The sequence below is a fragment of the Xyrauchen texanus genome, chromosome 19 (genome assembly GCF_025860055.1).
Source record: "Xyrauchen texanus isolate HMW12.3.18 chromosome 19, RBS_HiC_50CHRs, whole genome shotgun sequence".
In the NCBI taxonomy this organism is placed as follows: Eukaryota; Metazoa; Chordata; class Actinopteri; order Cypriniformes; family Catostomidae; genus Xyrauchen; species Xyrauchen texanus.
Genome location: NC_068294.1, coordinates 29,210,941 through 29,223,775, shown reverse-complemented (window position 1 = coordinate 29,223,775; position 12,835 = coordinate 29,210,941). Strand labels below are relative to the sequence as shown.

Here is a 12,835-nt window from a genome sequence, read left to right as displayed (position 1 = left end):
GATCACAAAGTATAGTCAGGACATTACTAATGTAAAAAACAGCACCATCACTAATTGAAAACAGTAATTTATCAAATCTAGATAGGCCCCATTTCCAGCAGCCATCACTCCAACATCTTATCCTTGAGTAATCATGCTAAATTGCTAATCAATTTCATCTTATATCAAGCACAGTTGAAAGCTATTTGGTTCATTAAATTATGCTTAATATTGTCTTTGTGTTTGTTTTTGAGTTGCCACAGTATGAAATAGACTGGCATGTCTTAAGGTCACAAACACTTAAGAGAAACCCCTCGACAACTCAAGTCTGGTGTTTCTATAATAATTCTGAGACAGAATTACATGGCAAAAGATAATCTATAAAACAAACTCTAGCCAATAGGTGGAACAAACACAAAGAGCATATAGATTCATCCATTAAATTGTCCTGAAGGTGTGTTACTCTACAAATTAAACTCCAGCGACTAGGTGGAACCAGCTCAAAAAAAGCACAAAGAATGTCAAACGAATGTTCAGTGAGCCATTTCACTCGGCTTCAACTTGAGTACAAACAAATGACTTAATCACTCCAATATCTTTGCAAGAAATATTCCACAAAACCAACTCCAGCCAAAAGGAGGAATAAGTACAAAGAGCATGTAGATTCTTCCATAAATTTGTTTTGAAGGTGTGTTACTCTGCAAATTAAACTCCATCCACAAGGCAGAATCAGCACAAAAAAAGCACTCAGTTTCCTCAAACAGTCAAGCGAATGTTCAGTGAACCGGTCCACTCGGCTGCAACGTGAGTACCACAAGATGACTTACTCACTCCATTGACTTTATGAAGGACATCGCTTGCTGTGGGCATGTGAATGTTTAAAAAATAAAAATAAAATCACTTTATTGTCACACAACCATATACACAATTGCAATAGTGGGTACAATTCTTGGGTGTAGTTCCGAGCAACAAAGCAGTCATGACAGGGATGAGACATATACCAATTTACAATAACATCAGATTACACAACACAATATACAATAATAATATACAGTATATAATACAGAATACACATAAACAAAATATATAATACACAGTAACAACAGTACTATGTTGTTTATTATAAATTGGTATATGTCTCGTTATGACATGCTATGTTGCTCTGAACTGCACACAAGACTTTCACCTACTGTTGTACTTGTGTACATAGTAGTGTGACAGTAAAGTGATTTGATTTGACAGTATACAATAAAAATTGTATATATAAAATATACAATATGTTGTATTGTACTGTATTGACATTCAGGCTGTCGGTTGATGGTCAGCTCCCAGTTTTGTTAAGAGAGAATATAATTTATGAAAGTCCAGTGTGATATAATAAGATTATAAGATTAATAAAGTGCAGTGCTGATGTATATTGATCGTGAGAGATCAAGAGTTCAAAAGTCTGATTGCTTGGGGGAAGAAGCTGTCATGGAATCGGCTGGTGTGGGTCCTGATGCTGCGATACTGCCTGCCTGATGGTAGCAGTGAGAGCAGCACATGGCTCAGTTGATAGTCTCTGATGATCCTCCAAGCTTTTTTCACACACCGCCTGGTATATATGTCCTGGAGGGAGGGAAGCTCACCTCCGATGATGTGTCTGGCAGTTCGCACCACCCTTTGCAGGGCTTTGTGGTTGTGGGTGGTGCTGTTGCTGTACCAGGCAGTGATACAGCCAGTCAGGATGCTCTCTACAGTGCTGGTGTAGAACTGTCTGAGGATGTGGTGGTTCATTCCAAACTTCCTCAGCCATCTCAGGAAGAGGAGGCACTGGTGAGCCTTCTTAACAACGGCCTCAGTCGTATCATCAACAAACTTAATGATGGCATTGAAGCTGTGTGTTGCCACACAGTCATGTGTCTAAAGGGAATACAGGAGTGGGCTGAGAACACAGACCTGCAGGCCTCCAGTATTGAGGGTCAGTGATGAGGAGATGTTGTTGCCCATTCTAACCACCTGGCATCTGCTTGACAGTAAGTCCAGGATCCAGCTGCGCAGCGAGCTGTTTAAGCCCAGAGTTTCACATCAAGCTTGCAGGGCACTATGGTGTTGAATGCAGAGCTGGAGTCTACAAACTGCATTCTCACATATGTGTTCTTTTTTTCAGGTGGGAGAGAGCAGTGTGTAGTGTAGATGCAATGGCATCATCAGTAGAGCGGTTGTTGTCCATTTAGGGAGGCAGCACAGAGAAGATGTAACCTCTGATTAGTCTCTCAAAGTATTTGCTGATGACGGTGGTCAGAGCAACAGGAAACCTTTAATTTAAGCAAGTGATTTTGCATTGCTTTGGTACAGTCACAATGGTGGACATTTTAAAGCATGTGGCATGTAGACAAGGAGAGGGAGAGATTGAAAATGTCCATAAAAACAGCAGCCAGTTGGTTCGCGCATGCTCTGTTGACGTAGCCCGGAATGCCATCTGGACCTGTGGCTATACAGATATTCACCCGTCAGAAGGATCGGTTTACATCCGCTACAGAGACGGAGAGTGAACTAACCTCTGTAGCTTCGGCCACAAGAGATCTCTCCGTGAGGGCGGTGTTATTTTCCTCGAAACGAGCATAAAATCTATTTAGCTCATCTGGGAGAGAGGCAGCGCTGTTCATGGCTGAGTTTTTATTACCTTTGAAGTCTGTGATGAAATTAATTCCCTGCCACATGCTTCTAGAGTCAGTGGTGTTGAACTGTCCTTCAATTTTGTCCCTGTGAGGCCTGTATATTAAGTGCTGTACGAATATCGCTATTAATCCATGGTTTCTGGTTTGGGTAGATCCGTATAGTTTTGGTTGGTACAACGTCCTCTATGCACTTACTGATGAAACATGTTATGGTATCAGCATAAACCTTGATGTTGTCATCAGAGGTGGACCGGAACTTCTCCCAGTTCGCATGATCAAAACAGTCTTGTAGCACAGAATCTGATTGGTCTGATCAGCACAGGATCGTTCTGAGGGCAGGTGCTTCCTGTTTCAGTTTCTGCCTGTAAGCGGGTAGAAGCAGAATAGAAGAGTGGTCCGATTTGCCAAATGGTGGGTGGGAGGGATTTGTAGCCATCCTGGAAGGGAGAGTAGCAATGGTCCAAAACCTGGTCCCCTTGTGTGTTGCAACTGATTTGTTGGAAGTATTTTTGTGCGATTGATTTGAAATTGGCTTTGTTAAAGGTCCCGGTCACAATGAACATGGCCTCAGGGTGCACGGTTTCCTGCTGACTTATACTCCCATTCTGTTCCTTGAGTGCCAAGTCTGTGTCGGCTTGTGGTGGGATGTATACAGCTGTGATAATAACCGCTGTGAATTCCCTCGGTAGCCAGAATTGCCGAAATTCCATGAGAAATCATGCGAAATTCCAAATCAGGATAGCAGAAAGATTTGATAGAATGTATCCTCTAATCACACCAAGATTTTTTTATTATAATACATACACCACCACCTTTGCTTTTACCTGAGAGGTCTTTCGCTCTGTCCGCTCAGCGCACGGAAAACCCCCGCTTGTTTGATGGCTGAGTCTGGAATCTCCGCAGACATACAAGTTTCTGTAAGGCAGATAATGCAGCAGTCCCTCATCACATTTTCGATGTTCTATAGCAGAACCAATGTCCAGAAGTGTTTGTCTATCATAGAGGTAAAGGCAGACAACATCCAAGACAAAAAACATAAGAATTGTAGATAAAATAAACAAAAAAACTCGCAACGCAGCAGCCATACTCGGCGCCATCTATCTATAAGCAACTATTCTCGACTATCCTTAGCATCTATTCTCAATTTGGCCAGGAATATCAGTGCAAAAGCAACCTTCCATTGATGTAGAAGTTTCTTGCATTCCTTGAATCGATCACGTTTCTCTCTTGTCAAATTTGCAAAGTCTGAGAACAAGAAAATGCTGTGATTTTTCCAAAAAAAGCCTTCCTCACGTAACACAAGATCAGAAATTTGGCCAGAATTGATCGGGCCTGCCTCCCTCTGCGAATCGCCAAGCAGGAACCCTGTGGGCTCGCTCAAATTCTAGTTTATGGCCTGCTATGTCGAGCAGATTCGGAAAGAGCCAATCCAGGAATTTCACCATATCCTGCCCTCTTTGCCCTCTGGAATTCTGATGATACAGACGTTATTCCACCAGCTATGGTTCTCCATATCCTCCAACTTCTCCCAGACATGCTCCAAATCCACATTGGTCACTAGCGGATTAGCAGATAATTCCTTCTCCAATGATTCCAGGTAATCGATCCGTTTCTCGCCACTCCCACTCTTCCAACCACCTCAGTGAACTTCGCCTCCATGGCAGTGATCTATCGAAATATCACAGCAAGTTCCTCCAAGTCAGCAACGACCTTTGTCAGCATTGCCGACATATTCAGCATCTCTCGCCACATTTCCCGCACTTCCCCGACTCCCAGGCTCATGGCCTGCTTGGGGGCATCAGCTTGAGCATGTAAGTGTCTTTTAATGTCTCCAGAGCACGAGGATATTTAATTCTTTAACATATTGTCCTCCTAGAACAGTTATGGAATAGAGTGTATTGAATCTCACCGGTTAATGTCATTAAAAGTGTTAAAACTAGCAAAGTGCGCAAAGCTCACCGTTCACACATCCGATCCTCGCATGGCGTCACGTGATTCCCCAGAGTGTTAAGAATCTTAAACCCATTGAGCTTTTGTGAGTTCAGCTAGACTGTAAGGTGCTTGAGAAGACAGCCACATCTATGGCAAGTGCTACAGGAAGTGTGGGGTGAAATGTCACCTGAGTATCTGGACAGATTGAGAGCTACAAAGCCATCATTGCTGCACGTGAAGGATTTTTTAATGAGAAAAATCATAATTTGATTAATAATGTCCTGACTATACATTGTGATAAGTTGAATGTCACTTTGGTGAATAAAAGTACCAATTACTTTCCATAAGAGCAAAATCTGTACATTATTCCAAACTTTTGACCGCCAGCGTATTTCATAAATAGGATTCTAGATGTGGCAAAATAATATCTTCATCTTACTGAGGGGAGTAAAATGCTTTTGGTGAAAAGATTAGAAGAATAGTTCTATATTTCTCTTACCAGTAAAGACAAACTGTCGATATCTCCTCCCCGCTCTTTTCTCTTTTCATTTTTCTTACGGAATATCTCCTCAAGCTACCGGTAAATGAAAAATAGCAGAACTTGTCTTCAAGCAGATTGAAGTGCAAACTGTATGTTTTTAATAAACCAAAACAACAACATAAAAACCTACCACCATGAACTCCCTCTTATCCACCATTTCATTGCCATCAGCATCAAACATTTTGAAAGCTATTTTAAAACCTGCATGCGGCTCTAGAAGGAAAACAAAAATACATATACACAACATCAATAAATCCTTTTGTATCTACTGTACACTGTTTGCCACTGTGATTTTAATTTTTGCTTATTATTTATTTAAAGAAGCATGGAGAAACAAACCAAAACATATACTCACTTGTCAAAATGCAAAGCAGAAACAGATACTCTGTGTACGCGATGATGCCTGAAAAACAGCACAGAAACATTTGCTTTTAAGAGTTCAAACAAAGCTTGTGTTTCAACATCCCGGAACCTGTTTCCAAAATAATTTCATTATGAAATGTTGTTTTAAACTAGAGAACCTTTCTTCTTTTACGTTGATAAGCTCTAAGAGGATCCCGTTTTTTTACTTGTGTTTGGTGTTCTCTTTGCACAAACAGAGACGTTGAAACGTAAAGTAACCAGGTTGGACACAAACCCAAACAAAATTAGAGAAGGCAACTGGCTCCTAAGTTACCCTCTGTTTATTTTCCTAGGTGTAAAACATTCTCAAGTGATCTGTAACTGATTGCCGATGCCTGTTGTGGGTTTATTTTCCTTTTTGAGGTCTGCAAGTCCTTTGTTGTGTGAGAGGAGAAGAAAGGAAGAGCAACTGTCAGGTCTCTGTCTAGAAGAGACTCAAGGAGAATTGTTCCTGCCACTGAAAGCATTCCCAAGCTTTTGTTTGAAGGAGATGATAGTGACTTGTGCACAGATAGTTCAGGGCTGCTTTGAGTGCTTTGGGAAAAGGACTTTGGAATGTTTAAGGGAGGATAAAGAAAGGTGTGTGTAAAACAAAATATCTACCACAGATATATTTTCAAATTTCGGGCCACCTTGATTCCTGATGCATCTGCAATTTGATTCACCATCTTGATATATTATATATTTACACTCAGTCAGTTTGGACACACTTGACTGAATCAATGTTCCTTATGATCTTAAAAACCTTTTGAGCAAAAGGCCTGTGCTTATATGCTTGATATTAGTAAATGTGGCTACATATTCATTTCTTTATTAAACTAATATTGGATATATAAATATAATATAAAAAAAATGGAACTCTAAGTTGTCCTTTGCATGCATGGGAACTCCTAACTTTTACTAATACTATTTTAAAAGCATCTTATGAAGTTGTTTGAGAGAATATGCAGAGCTGGAATCGAGGCAAAGGCTTTTGAATTGTGGCTACCAAGGCATATCTACTTGTATCTATATTTCGTTTATTTTTTTAACATATCCTACCTCTTCTACAATACATTACATCACCTGCACATAACTGTATATCTGTACATAATATTTTCAAACAACATTTGTGCTCTATTTTGTTTTTATTACTATATATATATATTTTATCTCCTTTTATCCCAGTTTGGAATGCCCAATTCCCACTAATTAGTGGTGGTGCGGTTACTCACCTCAATCCAGGTGGAGGAGGGCAAGTCTCAGTTGACTCCACTTCTGAGACAGTCAATCCGTGCATCATATCACATGGCTCACTGTGCATGACACTGCAGAGACTCCGCATGTGGATGCTCATGCTACTCTCCGTGTTCCACGCACAACTAACCACGTGCCCCATTGAGTGCGAGAACCACTAATCGTGACCACAAGGTTACCCCTTGTGACTCTACCCTCCCTAGCAACCAGGCCAATTTGGTTACTTAGGAGACCTGGCAAGAGTCACTCAGCACACCCTGGATTTGAACTCGCAACTCCAGGGGTGGTAGTCAGCGTCAAAACTCGCTGAGCTACCCAGGCCCCACATTATTGCTCTATTTTTTTTTTCACTATATGTATATATGTTTGTATGTATGTATATATGCTTGCATTCTCTTTGCACTGTAAGCTTCTGTCACCATGACAAATTCCTTGTGTGTGTAAGCATACTTGGCAATAAAGCTCATTCAGATTCTGATTCTGATTTAGTCTTTCAAGATCCTAGACAGGTTTCATTAGAGCCACACACCTTCAGTCTTGCAGAAAGAAACCCAGCCCATAGGCTCAACAGTTGTCAGAACACAAAGAATTCCACAGAAACAATTAATATAGAGTGTCATTGATGGAGATGTAATCCAACGCCATTCTTAGAATTCATACTGTCCAGAGTGATTCAGGGTTGCTACTAGGACAAGTCTCAACATTGCAAAGTTCAAACAGCTCTTTTCATTTTCTGAAGCAAGGCTTTGTTCACAGATCAAGCCTATCTTCTTTTTTTTTTTTTTACCTAAGTGCAGCTTTAACATTTAACAGGCGGATTAAAAGCCCAAATCCAGATACTGGCACTCAAGGAAAGCAACAGTGAGCAGAGATATCATGCACTATATGGAATGTTTTATTGTTTAAAGTGTACGAAAGAACCCTACAAGGAAAGTACTGTTAGTATCTTGGAAACCATCCACGCCTTAAGAGCTGATGTTTTTCTTTTATTGTTTCAAACGATATATGTTAAATTTGAGCTTTAAATCTACTTTATTGTTATTTTTATTTTATTTTTTTTAACCGTAATGTCTGGGAATGAATGCCCTATTCATGAAACATGAGCAGAACTAATTTTGGTGTAAATCGTAAATTATTCAGTTCTTAAGTAAATTGTTCCATTGAATTTAATGCAACAATTCACATAATAATGTTTTCATGTATGATTTACACATAAATCCATTCTGCTCGTTTCATGAATAAGGCCCAATAAGCCTAAATGACCCAAATAAAAGTACTCTTTTATCATCTGTGCTGAATATAGTTTTTAGAATTCTTGCAATAGCATACATTTCATTTTAATTTGTGCATTGTTGTTAATATGTCAAGTATGATATGCAAACAAAGGATTTTCTAAAAGCACGTCTACAAAGTAAGACCTCAGGGCATTATAGAGCTAGGTAATTTATGGATTAGTGTGTGACTGTGTGTGCACGCCGCACCCCTCTGCTCTGTTATTTTCTATTCAGAACAACATACCACACGTTATGCACTGGGTGCTATTTTGTCACCTTCCAATCTGCGATTATCCCAGGGCAAAGTCACAGTAATGCCAAACTGATTGAGAGATAAGAGACAATTTACAACCAGTGCACTCTTGTGAGGTTGAGTTTCAGAATCCTGATTGTTTCATAACGCTGTCTATGTGGGTGGCATAAGCATCTGCACAAACTGTGTTTCCTATTTGCAGTTACATCATAATATCTGTTCATTAAGGATGCTGCATCTTTATGTGCATAATCCATAATTTGTCTACTATTGTATAATAATCTACACACTGCACCATGAAAACAGATCCTCTCAAAATTAAGTTGCCTGAAGGGATTTACAGAGAACGATGAGTAAATAGTGATCAAATGACAAAGCAAAATATGCTGCCTTGTGCAAAACATTTTAATATAGCAAGATGTTATGAGGTCTCACCTCTTTCCCGCAGGTTTCTGAACAGACGGGAAGATCCTTTCCAAACTGGTGGTGTATCAGACAGAATCTTGTCTAAATCCTTTTAAAAGAGGGTGTACATTCAGGATCAGTCAAATTTTCAAAACTTAGAAATAGATCAACACAGAATTCATTACACAGCCATCAAAAGATCATCAAGTTACCTGTTTTGAGAGGGATCTCCAAAACCTCTTTTCTAAAAAATGAAAACTGATATTAGAGCAAGTTGTCAATATTTTGGTAGATAAAACATGTGCAAAAACGTGGTCAAGATCAGAGAATGGTTCAGACATACATAACTCTTAGCTTCATTTCATTTTTCGAAAATGACCAGATATTAAGATATCATGACTTAAATGACAACTGATAACATACAATACTTATTGTAGAATAAGTACAATTGGAGTAATAAGAGAATAACAAGTTTTAATAATGTTGCAAAGATACTGTTACGATGAAGCAGAATACTGAAATGTTTTGACTAGGTTAACCTAATATATATATATATATATTAGGGCTGCAACTAACGATTATATTGATAATTGATTAATCGAACGATTATTAGAACGATTATACATCTATTTGGTGATTACTAGAATGATTAATCATTAGCTTTTAACCGATTATTCAGCTTGTGTCTTGACTTAAAAGGTTGCATTAAACGTGTTTACTAACAATAAACAGTACAAAATCATCTTTTAAAAATACCTCTAAATGACATTCACTGAATTATAGGGAAAAAATACTTTTTATTTAGTTTAATTATGTAAAGATATTCACTGCAAAAAATCCTATTGTTATAAAGTGTTTTTGTGTTATTTTCCATTTAAAATAGTCTAAAATTCCTTAAAACAAGATACGTTTACTTGAGAAGCAACATATAAGATATTCAGACTTGCTTTAAGATAATGTATCTTAAGTGTATTTTGTATGTAAGTGTATATGTTTTCACTTGGTTATACTTCTACGAGTGCAGTAAAGACAGAATATAATTATATTCAAGATCGATTCTCTAAAAGCAAGTATAAATATCTTATATGCTGCTTCTCAGGTGAATGCATATTTTTTTAAGGATTTCAGATATTTAGACTCACTTTTGTGTTCACTTCAATCCATCTATAACTCACAAAAAAACGTCTCTCTTATTAAAGTTGCATATTACCAATTTTCTTCACGATAAGAAATGCACAGTGACATATATTATGATTCAATAAGTTGCGAGCCATCACGTTATAATCTAGCTGCATTAAGCATGCGTTCACGAGGGACAAGTATCCCCGCGACAGAATATGCAATTTCAATCTCTCCTCTTTAGATAGGGACATTCGCGCAACTCATAAAGCTATAACACATTAAATATAACTGTATTAAAGATGTAACGCTGGGATGTACCCTTTAAAATGCTCCGGCTCTGCTTATTCCCAACGAGAGTGCTTCTGTATTTACTTTTTTTTTGCATCTGAACTGTGAGCTGTGTAATACTTCCTCTCCTCAGTCAGTTGTGAGCTGCAGTGCTGCTCTCGCGCATCATTATTAAAGTTTAATGTGATTTCATGTTACTTTAAATGAGCTCAAACAACTATAAGATACAGACATATCTTATATTATACAGTATATGTAGAGTATATGGTGGCAAGTGAAAGAAAATCAAACACCCTTTAACAGATTGAAAGTCTTTGGTATACAATCTGAACAATAGGTTAAAATATGAACTATAAGCTTCTGTTTATATACTGTAATGCACTCAAAGTGGGCTTTACATCCACAGCATAAAACCATAAATGCCACAATTACGTTCCGTCATGCATATGCCATTAAAGATGGTGATGCAATGAGCGCCCTCAATATTAGAGTTCACAGAAAGTCCAAGTTTCAAATAGCAGCAAACATGACTGGTTGAAACTCAACTCCTATACAAGTACTCTACCATCTGGACTGTTTTTAGTTTAGGTGAGATCTTCTGTACTTGACACACATGTTTAGAAGTTGTCTGTCTAGTTGGTTTCAGATTTTGGTAACAGAAACGGGCCATAAGTGTGATGCTGGCGGAGAGAGATGACTATCTCCATGTAGGTGCAATGACAACATACTTTTTGTGTCTACATGGCCATTTGCTTTTAAGATAAAAGGGGTATAATACCTCATAGTGGCAAAGTTACTACCAAACTCTGTAATAAAGTCAAATTGAGTTAGGGTTTAACATTGTTTATCAAAATTCATGTTACTTGGCATTGCTCAGACACTAGCAATCTGAGAGCTTCATATTTATACTATGTCCAGATGTTCTGCTTTAGAAGATTTACTGTTTGTGAAACTCACTCTTTGGTTCACTCATGGTGATGGACTCAATGAAGTCGAGGGGAGTCATGTAAAGCTGTCCTTCATACTCCAATGAGCTGAAGAGTCTGAACCTGTGCTCACGGGCTGACATTGACACCACATCTTCAGCCGATGCATTGGTCTATAATCAAACAAATACACATCTCACATAAAGGACATTGTAGAAATAATGTATACAAAGAAGAATTATTAAATAAAGTGCCAGATAGTCATCTCAAGAATGGGGGATCATAATGTAAAGCATTATACAGCTCAACCGTCAGGTTCCGATAGTAAAAATTTAATTTATTTGATGACTTTCACACTTCTGCAGAACACAAACAAAGATTTTTAGAAGAATATCTCTTTAGGTGCATTCAATGCAACTGAATGGTGGCCAGAAGTTTGAAGGTCCAAAAAGAATATAACGGGAGCATAAAATTAATCCAGACCACTCCAGTGGTCTAATCAATGTCTTTTTAAGCGTATGATGTGGGTGAGAAACAGATCAATATTTAAGTCCTTTTTTACTATAAACCTCCACTTTCACACTCTTGTTCTTTTGTTTTTGGCATTCACATTCTTTGTGCATATTGCCACCTACTGGGCAGGAAGGAGAATTTATGGTAACAAAGGACTTAAATATTTATCTGTTTCTTACACACACCTATCATATCGCTTCAGAAGCTATGGATTAAACAATTGGAGTTGTATGGGTTACTTTTATGCTGCCTTTATGTCCTTTTTAGAGTTTCACATTTCTGGTCACAATTCAATTGCATTGAATGGACCAACAAAGCTGAGATATTCTTCTAGAAATCCTTGTTTGTGATCAGCAGAAGAAAGAAAGGCATACACTTCTTGGATGGCATGAGGGTGAGTACATTTTGGATGGACTATGCCTTTAACAATAAACCTTTAAAGACAGATCTACCGTGAGCTCTGTGGTTGTTAATCGAAGTATAAACCATCAGTCTATGTTACTTCAACTTAATTGTTTACAAATCGTGTTTAATAGCAGAATGTCTGGTAGAGAACATTTTTCATAATCCAGCAGAGTATAATCCACAAATTAGAGAATCACAGCTAACTAAGCGTGCCAAACAAACTCTGAAGCTCCACTCTCATGACACATTGTGAATGATGCAACTAAGTCAGTCTGCGTCTCAAACTAATTGTATATTTGCAACTGAGAATATTTAGCAATAAAATAAAATATATTGTTTTTATATTTATAATCAACAACAATTTTATAACAATAGCTTTATATTTTCCTATCGCTTTTAATTTGATTACATCATTTGCAATTTTTCATGGTATTGTAGTTCATGCCCTCATTAAAGACAGTAAGTACACAGTCTTGCACATTTGACTTTTTGTCCAATTTTCAAATACCTTCTTGCTTTAAATCAAAGTTTGTACCGTTGTGATTAGGGTTGCAAAATTCCTGGACTTTTCAAAGTTGGAAACTTTCCATGGGAATTAATGGGAATTTATGGGAATTATCAGGAATTTGTGTGAATAAACTGGACATTTGCAAAATTGCAGAACAGGGAACTTAAATGTAGTTGGAAAAATAAAACATCTTGCAGCATTATCTTGGTTAAAACAACCAGATTTAATGCAAATTCAGTTGAATTTCTACCCTGTGCATTCCTCAATCACATGCACACAGCACACTTCTTACTGCAGGCTACTTACTACAGCAGGACTAATGAAGCCACGGTACTGCATTTGAACCCAAGGACTACATCCAGTCAAGTAAGTTATGATGATATTACTAGGG

At 38.0% G+C, this 12,835-nt stretch overlaps 1 protein-coding gene across 3 annotated transcripts in view; it reads right to left on the bottom strand.

The window, feature by feature from the left end:
* Window positions 1-12,835, bottom strand: part of LOC127659428 (calcium uptake protein 3, mitochondrial-like) — a 28,254-nt gene that overhangs the window by 10,927 nt on the left and 4,492 nt on the right. For all 3 annotated transcript variants that reach the window (XM_052149231.1, XM_052149232.1, XM_052149233.1), the window contains exons 2-7: window positions 11,050-11,191; window positions 8,895-8,926; window positions 8,713-8,791; window positions 5,468-5,515; window positions 5,243-5,325; window positions 5,071-5,145 (exon numbers count right to left, since the gene is read on the bottom strand). In XM_052149231.1, coding sequence (XP_052005191.1) covers window positions 5,071-5,145; window positions 5,243-5,325; window positions 5,468-5,515; window positions 8,713-8,791; window positions 8,895-8,926; window positions 11,050-11,191 — 459 coding nt within the window. The remainder of the gene's footprint in view (window positions 1-5,070; window positions 5,146-5,242; window positions 5,326-5,467; window positions 5,516-8,712; window positions 8,792-8,894; window positions 8,927-11,049; window positions 11,192-12,835) is intronic.